This window comes from Apodemus sylvaticus, chromosome 9 (genome assembly GCF_947179515.1).
Source record: "Apodemus sylvaticus chromosome 9, mApoSyl1.1, whole genome shotgun sequence".
Taxonomy (NCBI): domain Eukaryota; kingdom Metazoa; phylum Chordata; class Mammalia; order Rodentia; family Muridae; genus Apodemus; species Apodemus sylvaticus.
Window position 1 is genome coordinate 10,401,294 of NC_067480.1, and position 26,481 is coordinate 10,427,774.

Sequence of the window (26,481 nt, forward strand, 5' to 3'; positions counted from 1 at the left end):
GAGTTTTAAAAGAAAGCAGGTTGAGCAAACCGTGATGAATGAAGTCAGTAAGCAGCACCTCATGGCCTCTGCACAGCTCCTTCTCAGAGTTTCTGCCCTGTTGAGTTCCTGTCTTCACTTCCTCTGATGACAGACAATGATATGGAAGGTTAGGCTGAATAAAAACCTTTCTTCCCCAGGTTGCCTTGGTCATGGTGGTTTATTACAGCAGGGAAAATCCTATTTCAAGGTACCGCTTTGTGTGTGTGCCTCAACAAGACTGCAGGCATCTGACAACCATCTCTCCACTTGGCAGGGTCAGAACTCTAATGTCTCCAGCTTCCCCTTTTGGGATAGAGAATATTGTGTTTAGAAGACTTGGACGCCGTGTCTGTGGTTTGGGACTCAGGGCATGCTTATAGAGAAACACACAAGGCTTGGTTGATGCTCTTTGAATGTTTTTCTGTGGCCATGGACAGGTTTTTTTACAACATGGAGAGATTTGAAGGTCAACAATGACAAAAGTATACTGATTTGGTGCTGCCTTGAGAGTCTAGAATGTGGGCTATTCATGGATAAATAATGGCAATTCGTTGAGTCAGGATTGACCTGCTTCATGGGGTGTGTTGTCTAAAACAGTGGCAGTAGCCGGCATGACAGTAACTGATTGTTGTGCCTTTGGTCATGAGTCATAATAGCCTGCTTCCTGAGACTCTGTAATACTAGCTTGGCACGAGATAATGAAAAGATCTGTGGCCGCTGTGCACTCGGTCCGCTCCCTCGCCTTGCAGATAGAGCGACCAGTGTCACTCGTGTTAGCTTTCCATGCAGTTAACCTAAATCTCTGGTCTCAGCTTGAAGCTTCACCCACGTGGCATCCCACAGTGAAGTCTGAGACTCCACCAAGGCCCCCCGTCAGTCCTTAGATGTAAGCCGATTTATTTGTCTTTCCCGTGCAGTAATGGTTGAAGTTCCAGGGAGTTCTGTCCTTTGTTGCCCAAAATCTAAATAAAGTGAGAATAAAACAAAGAGTGCTAGAATAAAACACACCAAATTTAGCACTTGGAGACTAAGCCTAGGATGTTGCTTCTTGGAGAGCCAAGTGGGCCTGTCGTCAGCACGACTCAGCGTCTGGCCATCTGACTTAGTCATAGCGGGATAAGTAGGCCGGCAGCAGAGTCTCAGGTGGAGGAGGCAAAGCTGTTTGTTTGTTGGGAGCTGTTCGTTCCTCAGGGGCAGGAGTGTGGAGGAGGAATGAGCGTGTCTCCTTTATTAGATAGAAAGCGATCCCACTAGGAGGTTGGATGCTTGGACTTCTTCCAGAAGGAGGAAGCATCTTCTCTCCCTGTTTATATTTAATCCATTTCAGCTGGACACTGCTTCCTTTCCCCAGAGGGTGAGAGCTCAGCTCCTTTGCTCCAGCTTTCTCCGGCTCTCGCCCTTTGACCCCGTGACTGCATTCTGCTTTGCCTCTTGTTAAATGAGTCTGACTTCTTTACGCTGTAGAGTTACGTACTTACTGTGTTCTTCTACCCTTCCGTCAGTTTCCACATGTGGCACTAGTGGAGCTCACTCACAGGTTTCTGTTGCATGAGTGCATCGATGTGTAGCCACTGAATGGAACTTAGCTCCTGTGCTCTGGAGATCTTGACCTGGGCGTCTCATGCTGAAGGCTGTCGCAGCAGTGTGCCATCTTAATACGACTTCAGCATGATGTGTTCGTTCTTTCATCTTGATGTTGGATTACATTTCCTATTTCCTGGTTGTTCTGTCTGTTTCTATGTAGTCTCAGATTTGTAGAGTATGCTTTAATAGCATCCCTATTAAAAGTACACAGGAGATAATTTCTTTTGAGAACTTAAGTGTCTGGAAAGCCAAAACAATGACAACAACAGCAACAATAACAACAAGAAGAAGAAGAACAACAACAACAGCAATAACTCCCCCTAAACTTTAATTAAAGTCTTGAGTGCAGATTTCTCTTCTAGAAACACAGTCATTCAGGATTTGATGGTATTGCTCTGTGGTTTTCTATGAACACTGTCAAGTTTGAGGCATTCTTAGCCCACTCCTTTGTATGAACCTAATTTACTGGAAGCCTGGAGACTCTCATATCTAGGCTTGTCAACTGGTATGATGATCTGTTTTGATCATCTGCGCTAGCATATGGATGAACCCTTTCAGTTTGGAACATTTCATAGCTTTTTAGAAGTTCACTGAGTGCTACACGTGAAATGAACTTTAATTTAATATAACCTCAGACTCATCACCAACATGCTTGTGTTCTCCCAAATACCAACCCACAGAGAGTTACTCTAGCCAGAACACACCAGTGCTGTGTAGAAAGTAATGGAGAGAAACAGGTCTGTGTAGAAAGTAATGGAGAGGTTGTCTGAGGGTTGAAGTAGTATTTAGCAGACTGCAAAGTCCTAGCTTCTTTCAGACATATTTGAGCCAATTCAGAGTTTTAAGTATCAGTTTGGATTTAGCTTTCTTAGATATAGGTTATAGAAATGTACCTTCTTTTTAGATGAATTAAATTGGATTTGATAGCTGATGAATTATTAATGAGCATGACGATTAATAATGGAAGTATTATATATGTATATGTATACATATATATGTTTTTATATACAGTTTGCAATAACAGCAATTACTCAGATTACATTTAGATTATGTTGTGTTGCAAATCACTGTTTAGCTACTCTACTGTATTGATTTATTGTTACTGTGGCATTTTGCTTCTGTTGTGAAGGAGACAATGAAGCTTAGGTAGATGAATTCATGCTCTTGTTTTCCTGGTCTCCACTTCTAAGCATGGCCTTAGTTTTGAAATCTGGAATTAACTATGACATAGAACTATAAAAAGCATCTATCATGGCTTCCTGTGTTTGTCGCGTCTGGCTCGGCATGTGGGTGAACGGAAGAGTGTGGCTGTAGCGCACACACAGCCTGGGGGGAAGTCTTCAACACCGAGGAAAAACGTCTTACAGAGAGTTCTGCGTGTACAGTGTTGATTACTATTTTATTCATTCAAAGATACTCAAGTACAAGCAAGGACAAGGCCAGTAACCACATGCTGTCTCCATAGAGTCAGAAACGGACTTGGTTGTTTGCTGTGTCTTCATGATGAGTCCTGGAGAAATTCGGGACAGTAGGATCATACCATAGTACAATGAAGGCTGCAGCCAACAAGCCTGTAGCCACCACGACACTAAACGGTGAAAAACAGCATTTCCCCCCAAACCTGCAGCGAGGGGCTACTCTTGCCAGTCTTCTTCAGTTCAGTTTTAACTGGAGAAGTGACATGTAAGACATGACATGGATAAAAAACAAGAGAGAAAGAAGTCAAATTATCTTTATTCATAGACAGCTTGATTCTATACTTGAAGGACCCTATAGGCTTTGCCAGGAAACTCTAATATACATTTTCAATAAAGGTGCAGAATATAAAGTTAGCATACAAAAGTTAGTGACTTTGTTCTATACTGATAACAAACTACCCAGGGACAAACCTTACTAAGGAAGTGAAAGAGTTTTACAATAAAAATTTGAAGTCACTGAAAAAAGAAACCAAAGACACTAGACAATGGCAGGATTTTCCTGGCTTGGCAATATTAAGTTATGAAAATTGCTGTATAATCGAAGTTAGTATACTGATTTAATTCAAGCTCCATCAGAATTCCAATGACAGTCTTTACCGAAGTAGAGAACACAATCCAAAAAAAGAAAAAACCTCATATGGAAACATTAAACCAGTCATAGCCAAAGAATTCATAAGGAGAAAGAACACAGTTGGAGGTATTCTAATACTTCATCTCAAAATTCTACTACCCAACTATAGTGTCAAGACCATAAAGTACTTACTGAAAAATAGGTAGACCATACCTTATTTTTATGTTAGCGTGGAGGACCCTGGCATAAACCCACAGAGCTCTGACCATCTCAGATTTGACCCAAGTGTCAAACTTGTAGGGTGTGTGGGGACTGTAGAGCGGGAGCTGTAGGGCGTGTGGGGACTGTAGAGCGGGTGGAGACTATTCGACAGAAGAGTGAAATCAGGATCTCACTGCACAAAAATCAATTCAAACTGGATCAAAAATCTTAATGTGAAACTGGAAACAGGGAGCACTGTTAAAGAGCGGAGCTAGAGAGGTTCTGAGTAGGAATTAACACCCGGGACTACACAAAATTACCTGTCAGCAGCTGGCCAGGCAGATTGCAAAGGAGGACCACGTCTTCGTCTTCTTTGCCAGCTATACTTTAGACAAGAGCTAATGTCTACAATTTATGAGGAACCACAAAAAATTAAATATTCCCTAAAAATGAGAAGAAGTGAGCGGAGGAAACAGTTCTCAGAAGACACGCACATGGCCAGTAAGTGTCTGCAGAAGTGCGCTTCAGCAGCCATAGCCATCAGGGACGTGCAGACGCAAAGAACTTCAGGATTCCACGGCACTGAGTCAGAAGAGCTGTCGCCTAAAACGGTGACAGGAAATCATGGCAAGGATGTGGGGGAAGAGGAGCCAGGTCCCTGCTCATGGGCGTGTAAGCAAGTGCAGCCTTTTTTGTTTTTGTTTTTGGAAGTGAGTATGGAGGTTTTGCTGGGGAATAAAGCTAGGTCTGCCATTTGACCTCGCCGTACTGTTTGTGAGCAGCTGCTCCTAAGTCCACATCCTACTACAGAGCCGCTTGGGCATTCGTGCACTGCTGCTTTATTCACTTTAGCAAGGACATGAAATCAGCCTAAATGTCTGTTAGTAGATGAATGGTTATTAAAATATGATATGGACCAAGGAATTTTGCTTAGCTGTAAGGAGAAATTGTGGAATTTTTAGGAACAATACATGGATCTGTAAATTATTCTAAGCAAATTGACCCAGACACAGAATGATAAAGACTGCATGTTCCATTTCATATGTGGATTTCAGCTTTACACACACACACACACACACACACACACACACACACACAGAGAGAGAGAGAGAGAGAGAGAGAGAGAGAGAGACAGAGGCAGAGGGGGAGAGAGAGACAAATGTTGGAGGTAAAGGAGTATGGGCAAAGATTGAGAAATTCAAAATGAGAGACGGTGTGAGAAGGGAGAGAGAATGAGTGCGTGAGAGAGCGATCTGATCTCTGAGGAAGACCCGAGGACAGGAGGAGCCACGGGACATGAAAACGCACAGGAAGCCGCGGAAAGCAAAGGTACAGGAGCAGAGAGGAGAATCAGCCACAACAAACTTGCTTGGGAATCACACACTGAAGCAGTACTGTGTGCGGACTTCAAGACTCAGTTCATGAAACATGAAAGGAAGGGCAGTCAGAGGGATGAACCTCTGCAGCCATTAAAGCCAACCCTCTGCATTCAGTCTCTGTACACGTGCCTGTCCATCTAAGCATATATACCCATTTTGCTGTGAAAGTATACATTTTCATATTTCTGCTTTTCCTATATTTTAGTTTTTAATGGCTGTGCAATACTGACTTATATAACTATGCCATCATTTCTCTATTTAGGTCGCCCAAACCTAGTTTACATACATTATTAAGACTTAAATAAAAGTGTGAACTTAAAACTGTTAAATCTGTGTACATTGGTGTTGGTACAGTTGAAATAAGTATGTTAGAGGGCAGATGGTGTTTAAAACACTGTTTTAAGTTATTAGCTGCCTTTGTTACTTTCTGCTATTTTAAAAGTAGCTTACAAATCATTATCTTTGGTATGGCTTCTTTAAAATATTGCACAGAAATCTCATTAAAAATATGTTGCCTTTGTTATTTTCTGAGCACTGAGCCAAATCTCTTTGTTTACAGCTGGGCTCAAAATGCAGAGAACTCAAAGACATCCACTTTGGCCAGTGTTACAAGATCTCAGATGAAGGCATGGTTGTCATAGCTAGGAGCTGTCTGAAGCTACAGAGGATATACATGCAGGAGAACAAATTAGTAAGTGCTTGCGTTCGTCTCCATCCTTCAGTCGGTTCCTACTGTTTGAATTCCTTTTGCTCTGTTTACAAGTTGTCTCCTGGTTATCAAGTGGCAAACACTACTCACTGAAATGCAGACGTTGTCCAAATGTTTTATAGTCCGGTCCCATAAGAGAACAGATGTCCGTGTGTGGTGCTGTGTCTTTAAAGAGTTCTGATAGCGACTCCTTAACTCAGGCATGCTGGAGTAGATAAGATTTGTTAGCTAAATCTGTTCATTGCTGGAGTTCCTGTGGTGCCTCTAGGAATTACAATAATTCTAGATTAAGAATATTTTAATGCCCAGAAATGTGTATATTTACAAATAGAGTTTTTTGCTTAGAATGGTTAAAAGACAGGATTGAATAAATGTGGGCGAAGAATCTCAATAATTACTGGTAAGTTTTATATCTTGAGCACATGCATACATGTCTCATGATGGATTAATGTACTGCTCAGTTTTTTTCTTGTTGAGATATAATCACATAAGGTTCATTGGTTTTTATTGTATTCATAAAGCTGTGCAGTCATCACCAGTATCTAATTATGTAACATTTTCTTTATCAGCTCAGACTCTGCCCATTAGCCACTGTTTCTGGTCTCCCTTTCCCTAGCACATGGTAGCCCCTAAGTTGTTTCCGGTTCTTGTGGGTTAGCCTGTTATTTCATGTTTTAGTAGAAGTGGAAGCACACTGTACTGATCTTTTGTGTCTTTTTAGGTTCACCTATGCTGTAGCATGTATCTAGATGACACTCAAAGCTATTTAATTTTAACAGATAGGGATAGCATATCAATCACCAGGAAATAAATGTGATTCCTGGGAGGAGTTGGTGGGAGTTTCCAGTGTCGAAATAACATTATTAATAAAAAAGACTCGCTTTTAAACTTGCATCTCAAAATGGGGACATTTTTGTTGCCCTTTCAGTTTTAAAAATGTTGAAAATAAAGAAATTTAGATCATATCGTTTCCCCCTTCCTGTTCTAAGTCCTCCTATATGCCCTTTCCCACTCCCCTCCTATATGCCCTTCCCCACCCTCCTCCTATATGCTCCTCCCCACTCTCCTCCTATATGCCCTTCCCCACTCTCCTATATGCCCTTCCCCACTCTCCTCTATATGCCCTTCCCCACTCTCCTCCTATATGCCCTCCCCACTCTCCTCCTATATGCCCTCCCCCACTCTCCTCCTATATGCCCTCCCCCACTCTCCTCCTATATGCCCTCCCCACTCTCCTCCTATATGCTCTTCCCCACTCTCCTATATGCCCTTCCCCGCTCTCCTATATGCCCTCCCCACTCTCCTCCTATATGCCCTCCCCCACTCTCCTCCTATATGCCCTCCCCCACTCTCCTATATGCCCTCCCCACTCTCCTCCTATATGCTCCTCCCCACTCTCCTCCTATATGCCCTTCCCCACTCTCCTCCTATATGCCTTCCCCACTCTCCTCCTATATGCCCTCCCCCACTCTCCTCCTATATGCCCTCCCCCACTCTCCTCCTATATGCCCTCCCCCACTCTCCTCCTATATGCCCTTCCCCACTCTCCTCCTATATGCCCTCCCCACTCTCCTCCTATATGCCCTCCCCCACTCTCCTCCTATATGCCCTCCCCACTATCCTCCTATATGCCCTTCCCCACTCTCCTCCTATATGCCCTCCCCACTCTCCTCCTATATGCCCTCCCCCACTCTCCTCCTATATGCCCTCCCCCACTCTCCTCCTATATGCCCTCCCCCACTCTCCTCCTATATGCTCTTCCCCACTCTCCTATATGCCCTTCCCCACTCTCCTATATGCCCTCCCCCACTCTCCTCCTATATGCCCTCCCCCACTCTCCTCCTATATGCTCTTCCCCACTCTCCTATATGCCCTTCCCCACTCTCCTATATGCCCTTCCCCACTCTCCTCCTATATGCCCTTCCCCACTCTCCTCCTATATGCCCTTCCCCACTCTCCTCCTATATGCCCTCCCCACTCTCCTCCTATATGCCCTCCCCCACTCTCCTCCTATATGCCCTCCCCCACTCTCCTCCTATATGCCCTCCCCCACTCTCCTCCTATATGCCCTCCCCCACTCTCCTCCTATATGCCCTTCCCCACTCTCCTATATGCCCTTCCCCACTCTCCTATATGCCCTTCCCCACTCTCCTCCTATATGCCCTTCCCCACTCTCCTCCTATATGCCCTCCCCCACTCTCCTCCTATATGCCCTCCCCCACTCTCCTCCTATATGCCCTCCCCCACTCTCCTCCTATATGCCCTCCCCCACTCTCCTCCTATATGCCCTTCCCCACTCTCCTCCTATATGCTCTTCCCCACTCTCCTATATGCCCTTCCCCACTCTCCTATATGCCCTCCCCCACTCTCCTCCTATATGCCCTCCCCCATTCTCCTCCTATATGCCCTTCCCCACTCTCCTATATGCCCTTCCCCACTCTCCTCCTATATGCCCTTCCCCACTCTCCTCCTATATGCCCTCCCCACTCTCCTCCTATATGCCCTTCCCGACTCTCCTATATGCCCTTCCCCACTCTCCTATATGCCCTTCCCCACTCTCCTATATGCCCTTCCCCACTCTCTTCTATATGCCCTTCCCCACTCTCCTCCTATATGCCCTCCCCACTCTCCTCCTATATGCCCTCCCCCACTCTCCTCCTATATGCCCTCCCCCACTCTCCTCCTATATGCTCTTCCCCACTCTCCTATATGCCCTTCCCCACTCTCCTATATGCCCTCCCCCACTCTCCTCCTATATGCCCTCCCCCACTCTCCTCCTATATGCCCTTCCCCACTCTCCTATATGCCCTTCCCCACTCTCCTCCTATATGCCCTTCCCCACTCTCCTCCTATATGCCCTTCCCCACTCTCCTCCTATATGCCTTCCCCACTCTCCTTCACACTCACTTCTTTTCCGGACTCGCTGTTGTGTGCATTTTCTGAGGACAGTTTGTATAGTTATTTGAATGTGTGTTTTCAGGGCTGACTGCTTGGCTTGGTATTGGACCACCAGTTGGTGTTCTCATGCCTGGAGAGGACTCCCTCCCTCCCCCAGCCTTCCTCTGTTCTCTGTGGTTCTCTGTAGAGTGGAGGCTTTCCCTGGCCAGCTTGGCATCCACGTTGATGTCAGCCTATGTTTGGGCAATCACATGTGTAAGGCTCTATGGTTCTAGCTTAGGAGACACAGTTTCGCAGCAAACTCTGATCCTCTGTCTCTTACAATCATACCGCCCCTCTTCTGCAATGTTCCCTGAGCCTTAGGTGAGGGAGTGCTTTGTAGATGTGTCCGTTGGGACTGGGGTTCACAGTTGCCTTTTGATTGGTTGTGTTTTTTCTGTGGTGGTTTCTCTCTATTGCAAAGAGAAGCTTCCTTGACAGGGAGAGAAGACTGCAGTTATCTGTGGGTATAAGGACAAGTGTTTATAGATTGTTGTTAGAGATTATGCTGGTTTCATAAATTAGTGCTTGTAGATTCTCCTCCAATAACGGTGATTTCACTTGAGTAAGTAGTTAGCTAGGTTTCCCTCTTATTGATCAGGTTTTAAATCCAGTAAGAGATCTGTTGTTACCACCAAGGTGTGTGTGTGCCACCACTGCACCCTTAGGTGTCCGTGTGTGCTGCCCACTGTTGTGGTCCATAGGCTCCATAGGCATCATACGTGGAGAGGCAGGCGTTGGCTGCCCCCTTCCTCTGGCGGCTTCCCTGGCGCTTCTGACACCGAGAGTGCCAGTCCATAGGAGGGCCATTTGCTTTTAAAATGTACAAAAAAAATTCTTATAGAGACTTCAGTTCTATTGAGATGACACTTTTTAGAATTGTTTAAACATTGAAACACCTTGATTTAAAATTAAATGCTTTCATTGCTCATTGCCACAAAATAGGTTTTTACCTCAAAAATACACAGTAAAGAGTACGAAAAGTCAAAGTCCTCTTTAAAGTTAATATGAATGTGGTCATTTGAGGGTGTCTGAACTTATAGAGAGGTTTCTGGGTCAGATAGACTGACATTGTTTCTCACTTGCATTGTAACCTTGAGAAAATTACTGAAGGTCACGAAAGCTCACAGAACCTCCCTTTCTAATGGCGGTGTGCTGACGTTTGTCTTATGGTTATAGTTGAAGAGTCAGTGGCATAATAAGTACTCTCAAATCGCTTGGTGACACTGACTTGTTAGATACACTAGAGCTACACTGTGGCAGCTCATATCTTATCACTCGTCACCTCCGGTGCACAACATCTTAACCATTTTCTAATTTTTAGTAGTGTCTTTGTTGGTTTGACTGGCACATATGTTCTTGTGAGCACAGAGATGCCCGTGGGTTGCTGTCCCCGCAGGATTTTAGCTCATGGCTTTCAGAGGTGGTGCTCTTTATGCTGGGAAGACATGCTTTTTTTATATTGAAAATGTGGCATATACTTAAATCCGAAGAGAATCAGATCTGGATTTGGTTTTTATTTCACAGGGTAATTTAAAGTGTTTCCCATAAACCTTAAAGAGAAGCCAACATAATTCTCATTAAGGTTCTTAGAAGGAAATTTGGAACACGTTGATGATTGAATCCCTGATAGCTAACTTTCCATGGGACTTAAATATATTTATGTAATAAATGAAACACATAAGTAGTCAACTGTTTTTTGCTTTGACAAATATATTGGTCATTTACTGATTTTATTAGCTACTAATAGAGATATTCAAGAAAGAACTCTGTCTCAGGAAAGATGCCAGCCGAGTTTGACCTGTGCTTTGACCAGTATTCAAATGAACTTCGTTATTTCTCTCTCTGCATAAATTGAATTGTCACTGAAACACTGTTAGAGGCTCTGCTTGCCCGTGTAGTCGGGAATTTCCACAGTTCCTTGGTTTTGTGGCCTCCGGAGTTGCCGGAGCAGGCATTGCTCCTGTTGAGCCTTGGCCTTTAGGTGGCAGCATTGTCCCGGCACATGGTCCACTGGCAGGGCTTGTCCATCCCGATACAACCATAAAGATGCAAAGCTTACACAGTGTCTGCTGATGGAAGGCCTCCTTTAAAACTCTTTTCTTTTAGGTGGTCTTAGTGGGGAGGTTTATTTTTATCTGCCACATGGAATACTAATTGCATGAAGAACACTACAAGTGGAAATTGCCTTTGTATGTGAAGCAGTAAGATTTGGTGAATATTCTTATTTGTGGTTCCAACTTAAGTAGAATAAATTTTAGAATTTGGGAGGGATATCTTTGTTTATTATAAGCTCATCTTACAGAAAACTATGAGTATTTGACATTTAGAGTCTCTAATGAGCCATGTCAGAAAATTGAGTGCTATTTCACTGTAGAGCCTTTAGAGAGAGTGGCTCTGTATTTTTCTCAGTTCCGAGTCAGACAGGCCTTCTGTGGATGCACTTGGCATTTTCGATAAACCCCGTGTAGACAGGTTTGCGGAATTCCAGTGTAGTGAGGGTTTCCTGGTGATTGCCTTTTAGTCCCTTTTGTGCAGAATGTGCCACAGAACTGTTTTTAAAGTTATAACTACCAAGAGCATTGTCTTTGTCCATTTTCTTCCGCTGTAATAGAATACCCATGGTTTAGTGTTTTGTGAAGGCAGAGGTTTATCTGGCATGTTGTCCTGGAGGCTGGGAAGTCCAAGAACCTGTCCAGTCCAGCTTTAGTGCCACATCGCCTGTGGCTGATGGTGGAGGGGAACAAGGAGGGTGGGGCGGGGGGGGGGAGCGAGGGAGAGGGAGGGATAGAGGGAGGGAGGGAAGGGAGAGAGGGAGAGGAAGGGGGAGGGACAGAGGGAGGGAGGGAGAGGGAGGGACAAAGGAAGGGAGGGAGAAGGAGGGAGAGGGAGGGACAGAGAGAGGGAGGGAGGGAGGGAGGGAGGGAGGGAGGGAGGGAGGAAAGGGATACAAATAGCAAAGAGCAGTAGAACTGTGCTCACCACACCCAGCTTGTTGACTTTCTGTTAAGCTTTCTGCTGTTCTTTGAAGTTTTAGCAAGCCAACTTAAGTATCCACGCTTCACAGGGTTGTCTCCTTCCAGAGGCAATGTATTGATGACTTAGCACTTTTAAGAAGTGTTTCAGTGCCTACATGGATACGATGGCGTTTGTCTTCAAGTTATTTATATCTGCTGTCACATGGCTAAGGGTCTGGTCTCACAGTGTGTTGAGTCTGGCCGTGGTGCTCAGCTGACTTGTTGGGGTGCGGCCACAGTGACTAGGCAGCCCATTCTTTTTATGTGCTGGTGACTGAGTTGTGTCTTCTGCTTGTCCACTATTCCTTGAAGGCACTTACCTCATGTCTGGCATTTTGTTGTCACAGGCAGGATTGCTTAGAATCTGCTTGCCAGTCTACTGTGCACACGGAAGCACTTGTGTAGGGCTAGTCAAGGGCACCAAGACAGGCTCAGCTCTGGTGTACTTGACTAAGCCCGCCCACTCTTGATTGAGATGGTTGGCTGTGCCTCCTGCTCCTGGCTGTCAGCTCTCCCAGGGGCGGGCGGGCAGGGATAGCTAGTCACCTCTTACCTTTCTCTTTGTGAGCTTAGATAGGAAAAGAGATTGAGTAAATATTGGTTTAGTGGTTTGCGGGTTTCTGACTTGAACATACTATTGAATTGTATTTAAATGTTCTGGGAATGTACTTTTAAAAATAAGATACATTTGAACAAGTAAGTAGTAGCTTTTTAGTTTAATGATGCAACATTAATAGTTTCTAGGTTAAAAGAATAAGTAAATTTTTAAAAAATTTACTTGCCTCACTATGATGTAATCCTTGTGCTCGTTCTCCCCAGGCAGGTTGGTCCGTGAGGGTGGAGGGGGATTTGAATGGTTCATCATGTGTAGCTCTAGCCCAGATAGAGTTCTGCTCAGAATTATGCTGACTTGTATATTCTGTTAGTAAGTTGTCTCTATTTTGTTGAAATACTATTTGTAAGAGTATTATAATTAAAGATAGAAATTACTTCACAGAATCATTTCAATCTAAGAGTAAATTTTTACGCGTGTGGTCTTTGTTAGGTCTTATTCTTTTTCATCTATTGACATCTTTCTCTTAGAGTATTTTTTATGTACCAAATAACTTGTTAACATAAATGCATTCATTCTATCATTTTAAATGCATAGGAAAACAAGAATGAATGCATGTGTTTCTGTTGTATGGAGGGCAGGCAGTGACTTGGGTAATATCTCTAACTTTTCTTGGTAGTTTATTTTTTTACCCTGCAGATTTACTTGCCTAATTCTGTTTGTTTAGTAATATTAAAATTAGTTTATGAACTTGAGGGACTCATCAGCTGATGATTGGGAAGCCCCGATGTCAGCAGAACACAGGGGAGTTTAGCTTGGTGTTGGAGGCCTGACGCAGGCATTCAGTGTGGAAAATGCAGGGTGATCACGCTCAAAACAGGCCATTGCAAACACTATTTTTTTATGTTCTTTTTCTAAAGTAGTGTGTGTGTGTGTGTGTGTGTGTGTGTGTGTGTGTGAAATTTTCGATGCCTCCCTTGAGTTTGTAAATTTGTTAATGTGGTAACTTATAGTTGGTGGAAGTCCTCTACTTCTGTCTATTCTTGCTTCTTTATGTGTAATTTAAAATTTTTTATGTTCTTAGGATTGCATATTTTAAGAAATTAGAAATATGTGAGCAAATCAAATTATCTCTCTGCTCCGAGAGTGGAAGTGCTGTCCTGGCTTTGTGCTGGAGTGCTGGCACCAGAGACTGTGTGTTAAGATAAAGAATCGCATCGTTAGGCTTGGCAAATAGAAATTGATAAGGCTGGGCGCCAGAGGTGTGCCGGGAGCCCATTAAGCCTGTCATTTATGAGGACTTGTTCCCTCAACTGCCTTCCAGCTTGCCAGTTAGCAAATGAGATGTAGTATTTGGATCCGGGGGGAAGTTTTGGCTAATGTTTTTCTTTATTCACATTAATGAGGTGCTAAGGTTTGTAGGTTATGTGAGACTTAATTTCATTATTATTTTAGTGATTAGGCCTAAAGACAGAAGCTTTGGAGAATTAGCTTCTTCTCTTTGTCTGCCCCTGGTCTCTTTCCTCTTTTCTTTCAATTTACCTCTCTGAACGTGTTTTAGAAACTATGTTTTAATTTGTTTTCCAGATTCATAGTTTACAGTTTTCTATTATTTTACTATCATTATTTGAAAGAAGCACCACTGTGAGGCCCTACGACACTCGGGCTTTTGACATACCTGGTCTTCTGCCAGAATCTGCACCAGCCACACTCCTGCATAGCCTGTGTGGGCGACGCTCTGCGTTCTTGCCATACTGATGCAGATCACATCCTCTCGGTGTGCGTGTCATCCATGCTACCCCCCATAAATCTCTGCTATTTAAAATAAGAATTACTTTATTGTAATGAATTTACAAATAAAATCATTGTACATCTAGGTTTAAGCAACCATGCAAACCAACACTTGCTCAATCCCAGTCTTTACATTATTGAGATGTAACTGGTGTATTCTGTACAGTTAGAATAGTCCTTCTGAAGTCCTGGATGTCTTCAGTCACTGAAGTCTGGGGTTTTTTTTTTTTTTTTTTGTTTGTTTGTTTTGTTTTGTTTTGTTTTTTGTTTTTGAGACAGGGTTTCTCTGTATAGCCCTGTCTGTCCTGGAACTCACTCTGTAGACCAGGCTGGCCTTGAACTCAGAAATCTGCTTGCCTCTGCCTCCCAAGTGCTGGGATTAAAGGCGTGCGCCACCACGCCCGGCAGTGGCTATTTTTAAAAATGTTCAATTTCCCTAGTGATTAGGGAAACTCAAATTGTAACTACCTTGGGATACTACTTTATCTGAGTTAGCAAAAAGTTATCTTTAGATCAGTTATGTGTGTGCATGTGTGCATGCAGGTATAGTGTGTGGTTGCCTGCATGCATGTCTGTAACCTAGTGCATGCCTGGTATGTGAGGTCAGTATAGGGCATTGGTTCCTTACCCTGCAACTGGAAGTAATGATAGTTGTGAACAGCCATGTGGGTGTTGGGAATTGAACCTGGGGCCTGTGTGGCAAAGCAGCTAGTTCCCTTCACTGCTGTACCATCGGTAGCTGCTTCTTTATAACTTAAAAACTGTAACTTTTTTCCGTCCTTATGTGCTTTAATAGTTATATAGAACCAACTCTTAGGGAGTGAATGACCCAAACAACACATAAATGGGAATTTTGAATTTTGTGTAGAATTCCTTTTCTTTCTTTCTTTCTTTCTTTCTTTCTTTCTTTCTTTCTTTCTTTCTTTCTTTCTTTCTTTCTTTCTCTCTCTCTCTCTCTCTCTCTCTCTCTCTCTCTCTCTCCCTTCCTTCCTTCCTTCCTTCCTTCCTTCCTTCCTTCCTTTCTTTCTTTCTTTTCTTTTTTTATGATAAATGAGATTTGGATAATTTGGGGAGAAAATACTTGAGAAATTATTGATTTTTACATACTCTACTGTTTATCCTTTGAGTTGCATTATGAAGTGATAGTGTTCGCATAGCTTTTTAATGGTTATTTCCAAGTATGTAAGCTATCCTTTTCATATTTTAAGGTCTAGTGAAAATAATCATGTTTTACTAATGTCTTTGAATTATAATGTTTTCAGATTGTTTGTAAGGATATAATAATACTAATTGCTGATAGTATAGGAATTTGAATATTTTCCATCTAGTCCTGCACAGTAGTAAGTAATTTTTAGTCTTTTGGCTGCAGTTTCCTAATTTATTCAGCTAACTTTTTAGATTTGCGTACCTTCCCCTTTCTGTGAATGCATTTATCTTTCTTTAGCTGTTGGAGAAGTTAACTTTTCCACGTGTCAGAACCAACTTACAACCTCTTTGCTGCTTATCCTGCAGACCTGAGACTCTTTACTGTGTGTGTGCTAACTACTCACTCGCGTTCATTGCAGTGCTAGATCCACCTCATTCACATTCACTTTCCCTGCTGCTAATTTGCCACGGTCCCTCCACTTTTAAAGTGAAGAAAGCTCTTATTTCTTCATAAAGAAAAAGAAAAAGATGGCATTTTCGTTCTGAGTAATTTTAGAAGATCTGAACACTTCCTAAACTTTCCTTTGGTATGTACCTGATAATGTTCTGTTTGTGTGTGCATGTGTTAGAGGAGAGAGAAATACTCCTATTTAAGAATTTATAAAATGTTTTAATGGAGGCTGAAGAATTCTCAGTAAAATGTGATAAAAAATGATGCTTTTTCCTACTGTTCATTTTAGAGAAATGATTACTAGTAATGTCAAAGATAATATAATCAGGGCATTATTTAAATAAGATCCTGGAATTGATTTTTAGCCTTAATCTATTCTCACACCAAATTAGTGTGAGAATGCGTATTTTAGCAGTTGATTGATTTCCCTCTGTCAATGTATGCATTGTTTTAGGATATCTTTCTGGTTTTTGACCATGAAGGCATGAACTAAAATTGTAAAAATTGGGCTATTTCATCTGCTTACAAACTTGTACCCAAAATTCTAAAAGTTGGGTGATTTCATTTGCTACAATAGTACTGTTTGGCAGCTTCAGTAAGGGGTTGAAACCTTTTCCTTTAAGGTTTAGAGTTGAAATACAATACATTGTATCCTCTGTTTTGTCACGGATGGGATTTAAACAAACTTTCTTTTGCACTTGTTGAATATGTATTTCATAGTAACCACTATGAAGTTTGCAGCAGTTAGGAAGATGAAGAATCAAAGATAAAAGATATACATTCAAGAAGGCTTGGGCTCCCAGTTGGTGCATAATCCTTTCTGCTCTCACTGCTACCCTAACCCTGTACCTATCAGAACAAAAGGAACTGAATTGGAAATTGTGGGAGCCGGGGCGTATTCTGTTGGCAGCACATCGCATGGCCCATAGGCGGTGTCAGGTCTCAGTTTGACACCCTTTATTCTTTGTGACAGATGTGAGGTAGGGTCCATGAGGGGGAAGTCATTACTAGGGAGAGGGCAGTGTCAGATCAAAAGTAACCAGTGATCAAACAAGGTAAAGGCTGTGGAGAAAAGGCGTTCTGCTGTCCTCCACAGCTGCCTGCCCGAGGAGGAGCAGCCCTTCTGCGGAGGGCCAAGTTGATTTTCTTTGATGTGCAGTGAATTGCAAGTCAGAATGGAAGCTGAAGTGCAGTGCAGAGGTCTTGTCTTCCTGCTTCCTGGGCAATTTGAGTGTTTAAATGTTTTATTTCTATTACTGAGACATGTAGAAATCATTTTCTGCTGAACACACAGTGAAGGAGTCCTGTTGTAGCTGCTCAGTTTGTCACCATGTGCTTCTTGGTCGGTCGCATTGTTACACAAGCCTCTGTACGGCAGGCCTGGGCGCTGAGCTGCAGCCTTCGCTCTGAAGCCTGCCTTAGTGTTTGTTAGTCAGGCCGCTCTGCAGTTGTAATGGTGGACAGCCGTGTGCACTAGCAAGGTCTGGCACACAGTACATCCCCTCATGCTGCGTCACTTAGTAACAAAACGTAAAGTGCACCCAGGACTACATTTTGCTATGGACTGACTAGTCCTCATGGCGTTAGTTGTTAGTGAATATAGAGATCTCACCCAAGCTGGGAGCAGCCCTGTGCTGTGCAGCCCACAATTGGTCACTGGGTGTGGAGTCCAGGCATCGCAGTTCTGTGCAGGCCTCACCTGGCTCTCCTCCTCCAGACTTAGATACGGATTGTGGTCACTGCGTTTTAGGCTCTGTAGCCGGTGTGGACCTTTGTCATCAAGTTGTAGAAAGGGGGTTTGCTTGAAATTGTTTGTTTGTTTTTTTTTCAATTAGAAGAGCAGTCTTAGTGCCTCATTGTCTTAAAAAGAAACGCTTGCCTGTGGTTTGTTTCGCTATTTATCTTTGATGTGTACTCCTTGCTTTGATGTTTTTACACATCAAAGTCTTTACACCTGGAGAAATACCAACGAAAGGTATTATCTCCTCACTAATTGACATTTGTTTATTAAGTATAAATTTGTTATGTACTTAGGAATTTCAGAATTAGATATTGAACTTTTAAACAGTGATACTTCAGTTTGACTTAACTAAGCATTACTTATAAATTTACAGCGTGTGTTTAGGTCCAGTTTGACTTAGAGGAACTTATATTGAGTTAGATGTATTCTAATTTTTCTTTTCTTTCTTTCTTTTTTTTTTTTTTTTATCTTTTTTTTAGACAGAATTTCTCTGTGTAGCCCTGACTGTCTAGAACTCACTGTGTAGACCAGGCTGGCCTCTGCCTCCAGAGTGCTGTGATGTGCCACCGATCCTGTCATGTTTTCTAATTTTTAAAATTTCATTGTTATAAAATGGCATGCATATAAAGATTATCTTAAGACCCCTGCATTTACACCACTGATTTGAGTATTATTGCATTACATTCTTCCATGTACTTGTCTTCTGCATGTGGGTGGTAAGACCCAGACAGCCACTACTCAGAGTTTATGTCTTCCTGTTTGTTTCAGCTGACTATGTATCTGAATAATAAGCAGTGTAGTTTTTTCTTGTGATCAAAATCTTAAGGTCATTAATGCCTGGCAAATGTGATATTTTAATGAATAATTTTGTATTTAAGAGGGTTAGAATTTAACAGACTAAGGTAAGAATATTCTTGAAATTTCATTTGAGGATGATTCAAACCTAACTTTTAGTGTACTCTTTTTAAGAGTTTTCACGCTAGCTGTTGAGGTGTTTAGATGGTGGCTTACTTAGGGTTTTACTGCTGTGAACAGACACCATGACCAAGGCAAGACTTATAAGGCCAACATTTAACTGGGGCTGGCTTACAGGAGAGGTTCATCCAGTATCATCAAGGCGGGAACATGTTGGCACCCAATAGGCGTGGTACAGGAAGAGCTGTGCGATCTGCCTCTTCATCTGAAAGCTGCCAGCAGAATACTGGCTCCCAGGCAGCTAGCTTGAGTTATTAAAGCCCACACTCACAAGGCCACACCTACTCCAACAAGGCCACACCTCCCAACAGTGCCACTCCCTGGGCCAAGCAGATGGAGTCTATTGGTCCCTTGAATTTTTGCCTTCCATCTGTGAATTGTGTGTGTAGATTTTGTAGTGAGGCCATTGCTTTGTGGTTCTGAATTCTTTCAACTCCAGCAGTGCCTGTGACTTGATGTCCAGCTTAGAAAAGTAGTATTCTTTCAGGATATACAGCAAATGACCAGTAATCTAACCAATTACTAGTTGTATGGGGTTTACTGAATTCAAACTTACTATACTAATCTTGCAAAATTTTACCTACCAGTTTATATTGATACTGATAATTGAATAAACACAACCAGTATAATTTTTCATGAAGATAAATTTATTTGGGGCTGGAGAGATGGCTCAGTGGGTAAGAGCACTGACTGCTCTTCTGAAGGTCCTGAGTTCAATTCCCAGCAACCACATGGTGGCTCACAACCATCTGTAATAGGATCTGATGCCCTCTTCTGGTGTGTCTGAAGATTGCTACAGTGTACTCAAATAAATTAAATAAATACATCTTTAAAAAAATTATTTTACTAATTTCTTTAGTAACAGCTTTTCAGGGAACCAAATGAAAACATACTGCAAGTATTTATGTCTTCTCCTAATTTTAAAACCACCCATTTTCAGATTTCTTCTTAGTTAACTAAGTAAGTCGATCTTAGTCCAATGTTCATTTTTGGTGGAATAAAACCTAATAAGCACAGTCTCTTACTGCCTAGTCAGTAACTGAGCTCGTGTACTCTGGTGACAACTCCAGTGCACCAGCATCGCCTGTGGCGTCTGTCGTGTTCTCTGTGTGCCCATCCTGGCAACTGGCAATGGTACAGTGAGCACCAGGGGGTGCTCAGGTGCAGTGAGCACCAGGGAGTGCTCACATGGGCCTGGATGCTGTAGGTCTGTCCATCAAGCACTGGCGGCATGTGTTTGAATCTGGTGTTCATTCCTAATAGACTTTTTATAAGCAGATTGAGTATACTCTGAAGTAAAGGTAAAAGTGTTATCAATGAGTTGGTGAGTCAATACTATAGTTCCATTTTATCCAGTGCTCTCTATAATGTTTATTCTGTACATGTTAGGTACACATCATGCATTATGTCATAAACCTAGTGAAATAATGCCAGCATTCACCTTTCTGTATTCAGTTCTTTAAGTGCTGTTGCCTATGGAATACCCCCTCCTCATATGTATATGTATATGTATATATATGTATATGTATGTATATTTGCTGATTGTTTATCATTTCTAAAATACATCTTATTTCTAGTCAGAGGTTCCTTGTAAGTGACTGACACAGTTGGCACAGTGTTTGGCAGTGTATTTGGTGAACCTTCACGCAGTTTATTGTATGAAGATTGTTTGCTATTTTTTAATGTGAGACACACTTGAAGCACAAAGCAGTAACCCTTTGTGTGATATTTTAAAATGTCATATATTTTCATGAATATAAAAAGATAAAATCCTTTGGTGTTCTCAGTGTAGCAAGATAAAAGGCAAAAGGTATTTATGGCTTAGCAGCATTCATTGACTTGTCATCACTGATTCCTGATATTTGGGAGAAGACACAATGAGAGGTCAAAAATCAGCAAATGGTGTGATATTTTGTACCCTAAAGACTGTGTGTTCAAACTTGGAAGTAAGCTGGGCGGTGGTGGCGCATACACTCTGGGAGGCAGAGGCAGGCAGATTTCTGAGTTCGAGGCCAGCCTGGTCTACAGAGTGAGTTCCAGGACAACCAGGGCTATACAGAGAAACCCTGTCTCAAAAAAAAAAAAAAAAAAAAAATCCAAAAAACCAAAACCAAACCAAACCAAAACACAAAAACTTGCAAGTAAATGATGCTTATTACAGGTTTGATAATCCCATAAAACATGATCTTTTGCTCTCTGTGGTTAATTAGGTATGTGAATGAATTAACCCTTTTCTAAGCCCAATCTGTTATTAACTAGTCTTTAAGCATCTCTTGAGTGCTAATGACCATATCAGAATAATTAAGTCCAGATCTTTTTGTAGGTGTCTTGAAATCACAGGAGTCCTAACTAATAGGAGTAATATCTTCTTTCCTGTTTTCCCATCAAGTCAGTTGGAGAGGATCATTTCTGTAGACACTCCAAAAGGCTTCATAGCTTCTGTAGCGATGTACAGTGATTCTTGGGCATTCTACAGGTAACAGAACTTGAAGAATTAAATATGGTCAACTGTGTTTTGTTATTATTCATTGGGTTGGTGTTACCTTTTATTTTTAGAATACTGTGTCCATGATATCCTATCTCTCTTATAGAAACACTTAATTAGATGTTGCTCCTGGTCTTACCACTAGGGCAAACCAGAATTCTTTACTATTTTCTTTATTACAGTAATAATCCTAATTTTATAAAAGAGATAAAGAGTTCTTTTCTCTAATTTCTTTGTTATTTTAGAATCCAAGAAACAGTGTAATACATCTAATGGAAAAAGTCAAGTAATTTACGTAAGCAAGGTAGTCTGTAATAACTTCTCCTTTAGATAATTACCCATTGAGGTGATAATATTGAATACATGTGTAGTTCAGAAACATAACACGTGTATACATGTATTCACACACAGAAGCATGAATGAACGTATGCACATGCACACATATTGGGGAAAATACAGTATATTGGGAAATGTAAGAAAGAGGCACAATGTTCTTATAAAAATAGATGTAAATAGCTAAAAACCTTACAGTAGAGAAAAGACTGTGAGGTAAATCTTTCTTGATAATGTTTCTAGTTATTTTCAGTAAACTCAGTACACATAAGTATTTGTCTCTTTAAAATTATACTAAATATTTTCATCTATAGTAATTCATTATTGATAGATACTTTGGTTCTTCCTGATTTTTTTTTCTCATGACAAATTTTGCCACAAACCTAAGTTGTTTTCTATCTATATATGATTTTCTTTGTTATCTTGATAGTTTTTGATAACAATCTTGTCTTTTATGTAGTTCATCTTTCATTTATGTTTCTAGTATGTTTTTCTCCTTAGTGACATTTCTTGCTATAGTTCTTGAAGTCATCAAATAGTTTTAACATAAGGAGGCAGGGGTAAAAATGACGAAGTGATGAAAAATGCTTTGAATGATGTTGACACTATTTATCCTACCTCCATAGGCATTGTATGTTCTTATTGGCTCCCTCCCTCTCTCTTTCTCCCCTCCCTCTTTCCCTCCTTCCCTCCCCCTCTCCCTCCTTCCCTCCCTCTCTCCCTCTCTCCTTCCCTCCCTTTCTCCTTTTCCTCCCTCCCTCCCTCCCTCCTTCCCTCCCTCTCTCCTTCCCTCCCTCCCTTTCTCCTTTTCCTCCCTCCCTCCCTCCTTCCCTCCCTCTCTCCTTCCCTCCCTCCCATTCTCCTTTTCCTCCCTCCCTCCGTCCCTCTCTCCTTTCCCTCCTTCCCTCCCTCCCTTCTTCCCTCTCTCCTTCCCTCCCTCCCTCCCTTCTTCCCTCTCTCCTTCCCTCCCTTCCTCTCTTTTTCCCTCCCTCCCTCCCTTCCTCCTTCCTCCCCTTCCCTTTTTTCCCTTTATCTTTTGAGAGAAGGTTTTATTATGTAGCCCAGGGTGTCCTTAAATGAATAGAAATCCACCTGGCTCTCCAGTGCTGGGATTAAAGGTGTGTGCTGCAATGCTTATAGCCTCTTCTGAGAAATATCTTTCAAACATTTTGTCCATTTTTAAATTGGGTATTTTGGTTATTCTTGTTGAGTTGTGGAAATGCAGTATATATTCTGTTCTTCAAGTTAACTATTCTAAGTGCATTATTTGTAAATATTTTCTCCCCACGCCCATAGGTTATCTCTTCCCTCTCACTGTGTCTGATGCCCAGAAACCTCCAGCTTCCGTCACTCCAACAACTCTAGGTTTTATTCACAGGAACTCTCTCTTCCAGTTTTTCTCTTTAATTTCTTTTAGCAATATTTCACTATTTTTACTATACAAGTCTTTTGCTTCCTTGGCTCTGATTTTGTCTTTTGTCTTTTTGATTGTTCATTGTTATTGTTTAGAGTATCCCAAATCATTGTGTGGTAAATTAACATTTTATAACTTTGTTAATATCATTTAGTTTAGCAGCTGATTGTGTGTGTGTGTGTGTGTGTGTGAGAGAGAGAGAGAGAGAGAGAGAGAGAGAGAGAGAGATCCTTCTCTCTGGACCTCCTCTTCCTTTCTTCTTTTCCTCCTGTATATTTCTCCCTCCTTCTTTTTTTTTTTTTTTGTACTAATTTCTTTAAAAGTTAACTTGGTATAAAATTATGTACTTTACTTTTTATCTTAACACATTTTTGTGTTAAGTTTCATACTGCTCTTTTGTCTTTGTCTTCTGAAACTGTAGTGTGGAAGTCTGCTTGGAGTTAACATGATTTTGTGGGCATCCAGCTGCTTGCTGTGCACTTAGGCTGCATCTTAAGTTTTATGGATTGTTGTTTTAGTTTAGTTTAGTGTGTGTGTGTGTGTGTGTGTGCACGAACATATTAAACCTACAGTTTTTGTGTAAAAATTTGTCGAGATTTCGGTGTGTTTGTAGGGTTGATTCTCAGAATGGGACTCTAGTTCCTGATGTGTAGGATTGTGTGCTTTTGATTGATGCCTTCAGGTTCCCTTCTTTAACAGTTATACCATTTCACATTCCCTTAGCCAAATGTGCTTGTCTCCCACAGCTGCCAATGCTCCATCGTACTCTGCAGTTGAGGCTATTTCAATAGATGAGAAAAGCTGTCTGAACCAGTTGTAACTGGCTTTTTGTTAGGGATTGGAAGTGGTGGTGTGTGTTTAAGAAACATTTGAATTCTTTTTCTGAGACTCTTCAAGCTTGGCCCCTTTTTCTATGGAGTCACTAATACTTCTTCAGAATTATGTTTTTAATATGTCAGGTTTGATAAGCATTGTCTGTCTTCTGTTTATCCTTTTCCTGTGGCAGCATTTACCATAAGTTTTTTGTTTTGTTTCAAAATTGTATCTACTTTTATCCATTTTCCTTATTTTGTTTTTTAATTTGGAATTAGAGTTGGAAAGACAGAAGCAGACCTTTGGATGGACAGGAAGAATACCCCCAGTAACAAGAGTTGTAACCTAAAGAGCACAGTTCTTGTGTGGTTAGGACAGTAGGATGTGTGAGGATGACTGTGTGTGCACCCATCTGCAGGGTGATTTTCAGTGCTGTTGTGGCTTTTTGGAAGTGTACTTCCTCCCAGAAGTTTTTAAAAGACTGGATCTGGCTGCCCAAGATGGCCTACATCTCTTTATATGATGCTAGCTTGCTAACCTGGAACTTTTGATTGGACCTCAGTCCGCTGATGCCCTGGTTATAGGCCCTGCCGCTACTCCCGTTAGACATTTCTAAAGACAGAAGAAGCTGGCGTCCCTGACGGACTTGGGCAGCTCAGATTGGGTCAGCACTTGGGTCGACGGCACTTTATTCTGTCTTAAATACCTCAGAGTTGTTGTTAAACTCCCCAACCATTGTTATTTGATATTTGTTTCCTCCATTTTGGCGCTTTAATATTTTACATGTTAATTAATTAAAATTTTAAAATGTGAATGTTACTATAGGCTATTAAAGAATTATAATAGTAAGTTATGCATCTTGAAACATACTTTATTAGCATCAACTGTTAGGCAGCTTGGCTGTAATGGCTGCTGAGTTACACTGGTGAATACATGCGTGGGAGACTGCCTCAGTGTACTGTTGGTGGTGCTTACCTATAGGCAGTTAGTGCCGAGCTTTGTTTGCTGATGGACATTAAACTCCTGCTTTAAAAAAATAAGTTTGCTCTCTCTTTGGTTTAGTGAAAATTGGTACTTGCCAATCCATTAAAAAGCTGAGAGCAGTCAACTCAAACATGGTGATACCCAGGAGGTCATTTTCTTAAAGGCTGATACAGGAAATCACTTGGTTATTTTTCTCTATCCCAGTGATTATATATTTAGTAGCTAATATTCTTATTAACCAGAGCAAACATTGTGAGAAGCATGAAACAGTTTAGTCTGGCTTTAGATTTAAACATTTAAGTGAAACAAAAAAATGGTTAAAAGTTCTTGATTATAAAGATTTCATTATTTTTTTTACGTTCAGTAGACTTGCTAAGGAGCCTGAATTATTATATCTCAATTATTTTTTTTAGTTCCCTTTCCCAGACAGAAGAGAATTTAAAAAAAAAAAAAAAACTTGGCTGCTTTCCAAGAGCTCCTCTGTGTGTGCACGAGAAGTTATAATCAGTAGATTCGAGGCTGAGGTTTATTGGACAGGCTTGTCGGTGCCTTAAAATCCCCTCTTCGTCTCCAAGATGATAACTGGGTTATTTTTTTCCTCCTTAAAAATAGGAAGAACGTATTTTCTTTTTTAATAGCTATATCAGGCCTGGTGACACGGGCCCTTCTGGTCTGTGATGCTCGATAAAGAAGGAATGAAGTCTGAAAAGATACAAAGAAGCCAGGGAGGCCAAGGAAGGCAGGAAACAAAGAGAAAGGGCTCGGAGCTGCCAGCTGTGGCCAGCCAGGTAGGCAGGAAGCAGGCTGCAGCGCCGCCACCACACTCAGCCGTCTGTCAGCTTAGAAGGTGCTCTCTTAGGTAAGACCTCCGTTATGTTTACAAAGAGATCAGGGTTAGCAATGTCTCACTTGGAAGCAATAGGCCTGCGGGTCAGGGCTGGTTTGGACATCAGTAAACAATTGTAGCTCATGTTTATAAACTTAGTTTCACCACACACACACCAATCACACGTTTGAGAAACATTTTATTGTTGTCATTTTTAAGGCAAGTATTGTGGTATGAATGATTACCTTAACTTCTGTAGTATGAGTAGAAAGTGCTTACAGTGACACCAGTCAAAACAATTAGTACCTTTAAAAATTATTTTTAGGAGTGCATGTAGCTTTCAGATTTAGTTTTCATTTAACTAAAATTACCAATTTTAGATTTTTTTAGAAATATCTCTGCAGAGCATTAGTAAAGCTTTCATATTACCTTAGGTGTATTATTTGGTAAATTTTGCAAAGAAATACAGTTAAAGCTGTTTTATTTCTTGCTAGTTTTTGCATTGGAGTGTATAGCGCATTATGTACATAATTGATGCCTTTGCTTCTCCTAGCCAACTTGCAGATGATTCCATTAGAGAGAGAGAACACCTAACTTTTGTTGTTCAGTAGATGTCATGCTTTCTAATAATGCCCATATTTTGAAAATTTTCCAAGGTGCATGTTTTAAAGCATGCCTTAGGGAGAGTGACATATATGTTATGTTGTTTTATTTCTGGTATTTCCCCTTGTGCATTTAATTTTAATGTCTAGATTGGTTCTGTAATTTTAGAAGTTTTACACAGAACATACATGAATAAGTAGCCCATCTATCAGGGTCTTTTTTGTGTTGTGTGCAAGCTCATGGTTAAGATGAAGGCGCTGGGAGGCAGAGCTGTAGCTGTGTTGGGCATTTTCAGGGAGTGTAGACAAAGTGGATTGTTGTAGCTGTGCAAAGCAGTGAGGTGATTAAAGGTTGGTGTGGCCTTGGTTTGGGGATTTCCTGTGACTTATTTTTAAAATAAATGTAAAATTTCCCATGTGACTTTTAAAATGTGAGATTAAAAGTACTTTCAAAACTCCGGTTTCAGTTT

General features: G+C 41.4%; 1 protein-coding gene across 2 annotated transcripts in view; it reads left to right on the forward strand.

The window, feature by feature from the left end:
* The window catches only part of Fbxl17 (F-box and leucine rich repeat protein 17), a 439,437-nt gene that overhangs the window by 23,618 nt on the left and 389,338 nt on the right, over nucleotides 1-26,481 (forward strand). For both annotated transcript variants that reach the window (XM_052193248.1, XM_052193249.1), the window contains exon 4: nucleotides 5,794-5,925. In XM_052193248.1, coding sequence (XP_052049208.1) covers nucleotides 5,794-5,925 — 132 coding nt within the window. The remainder of the gene's footprint in view (nucleotides 1-5,793; nucleotides 5,926-26,481) is intronic.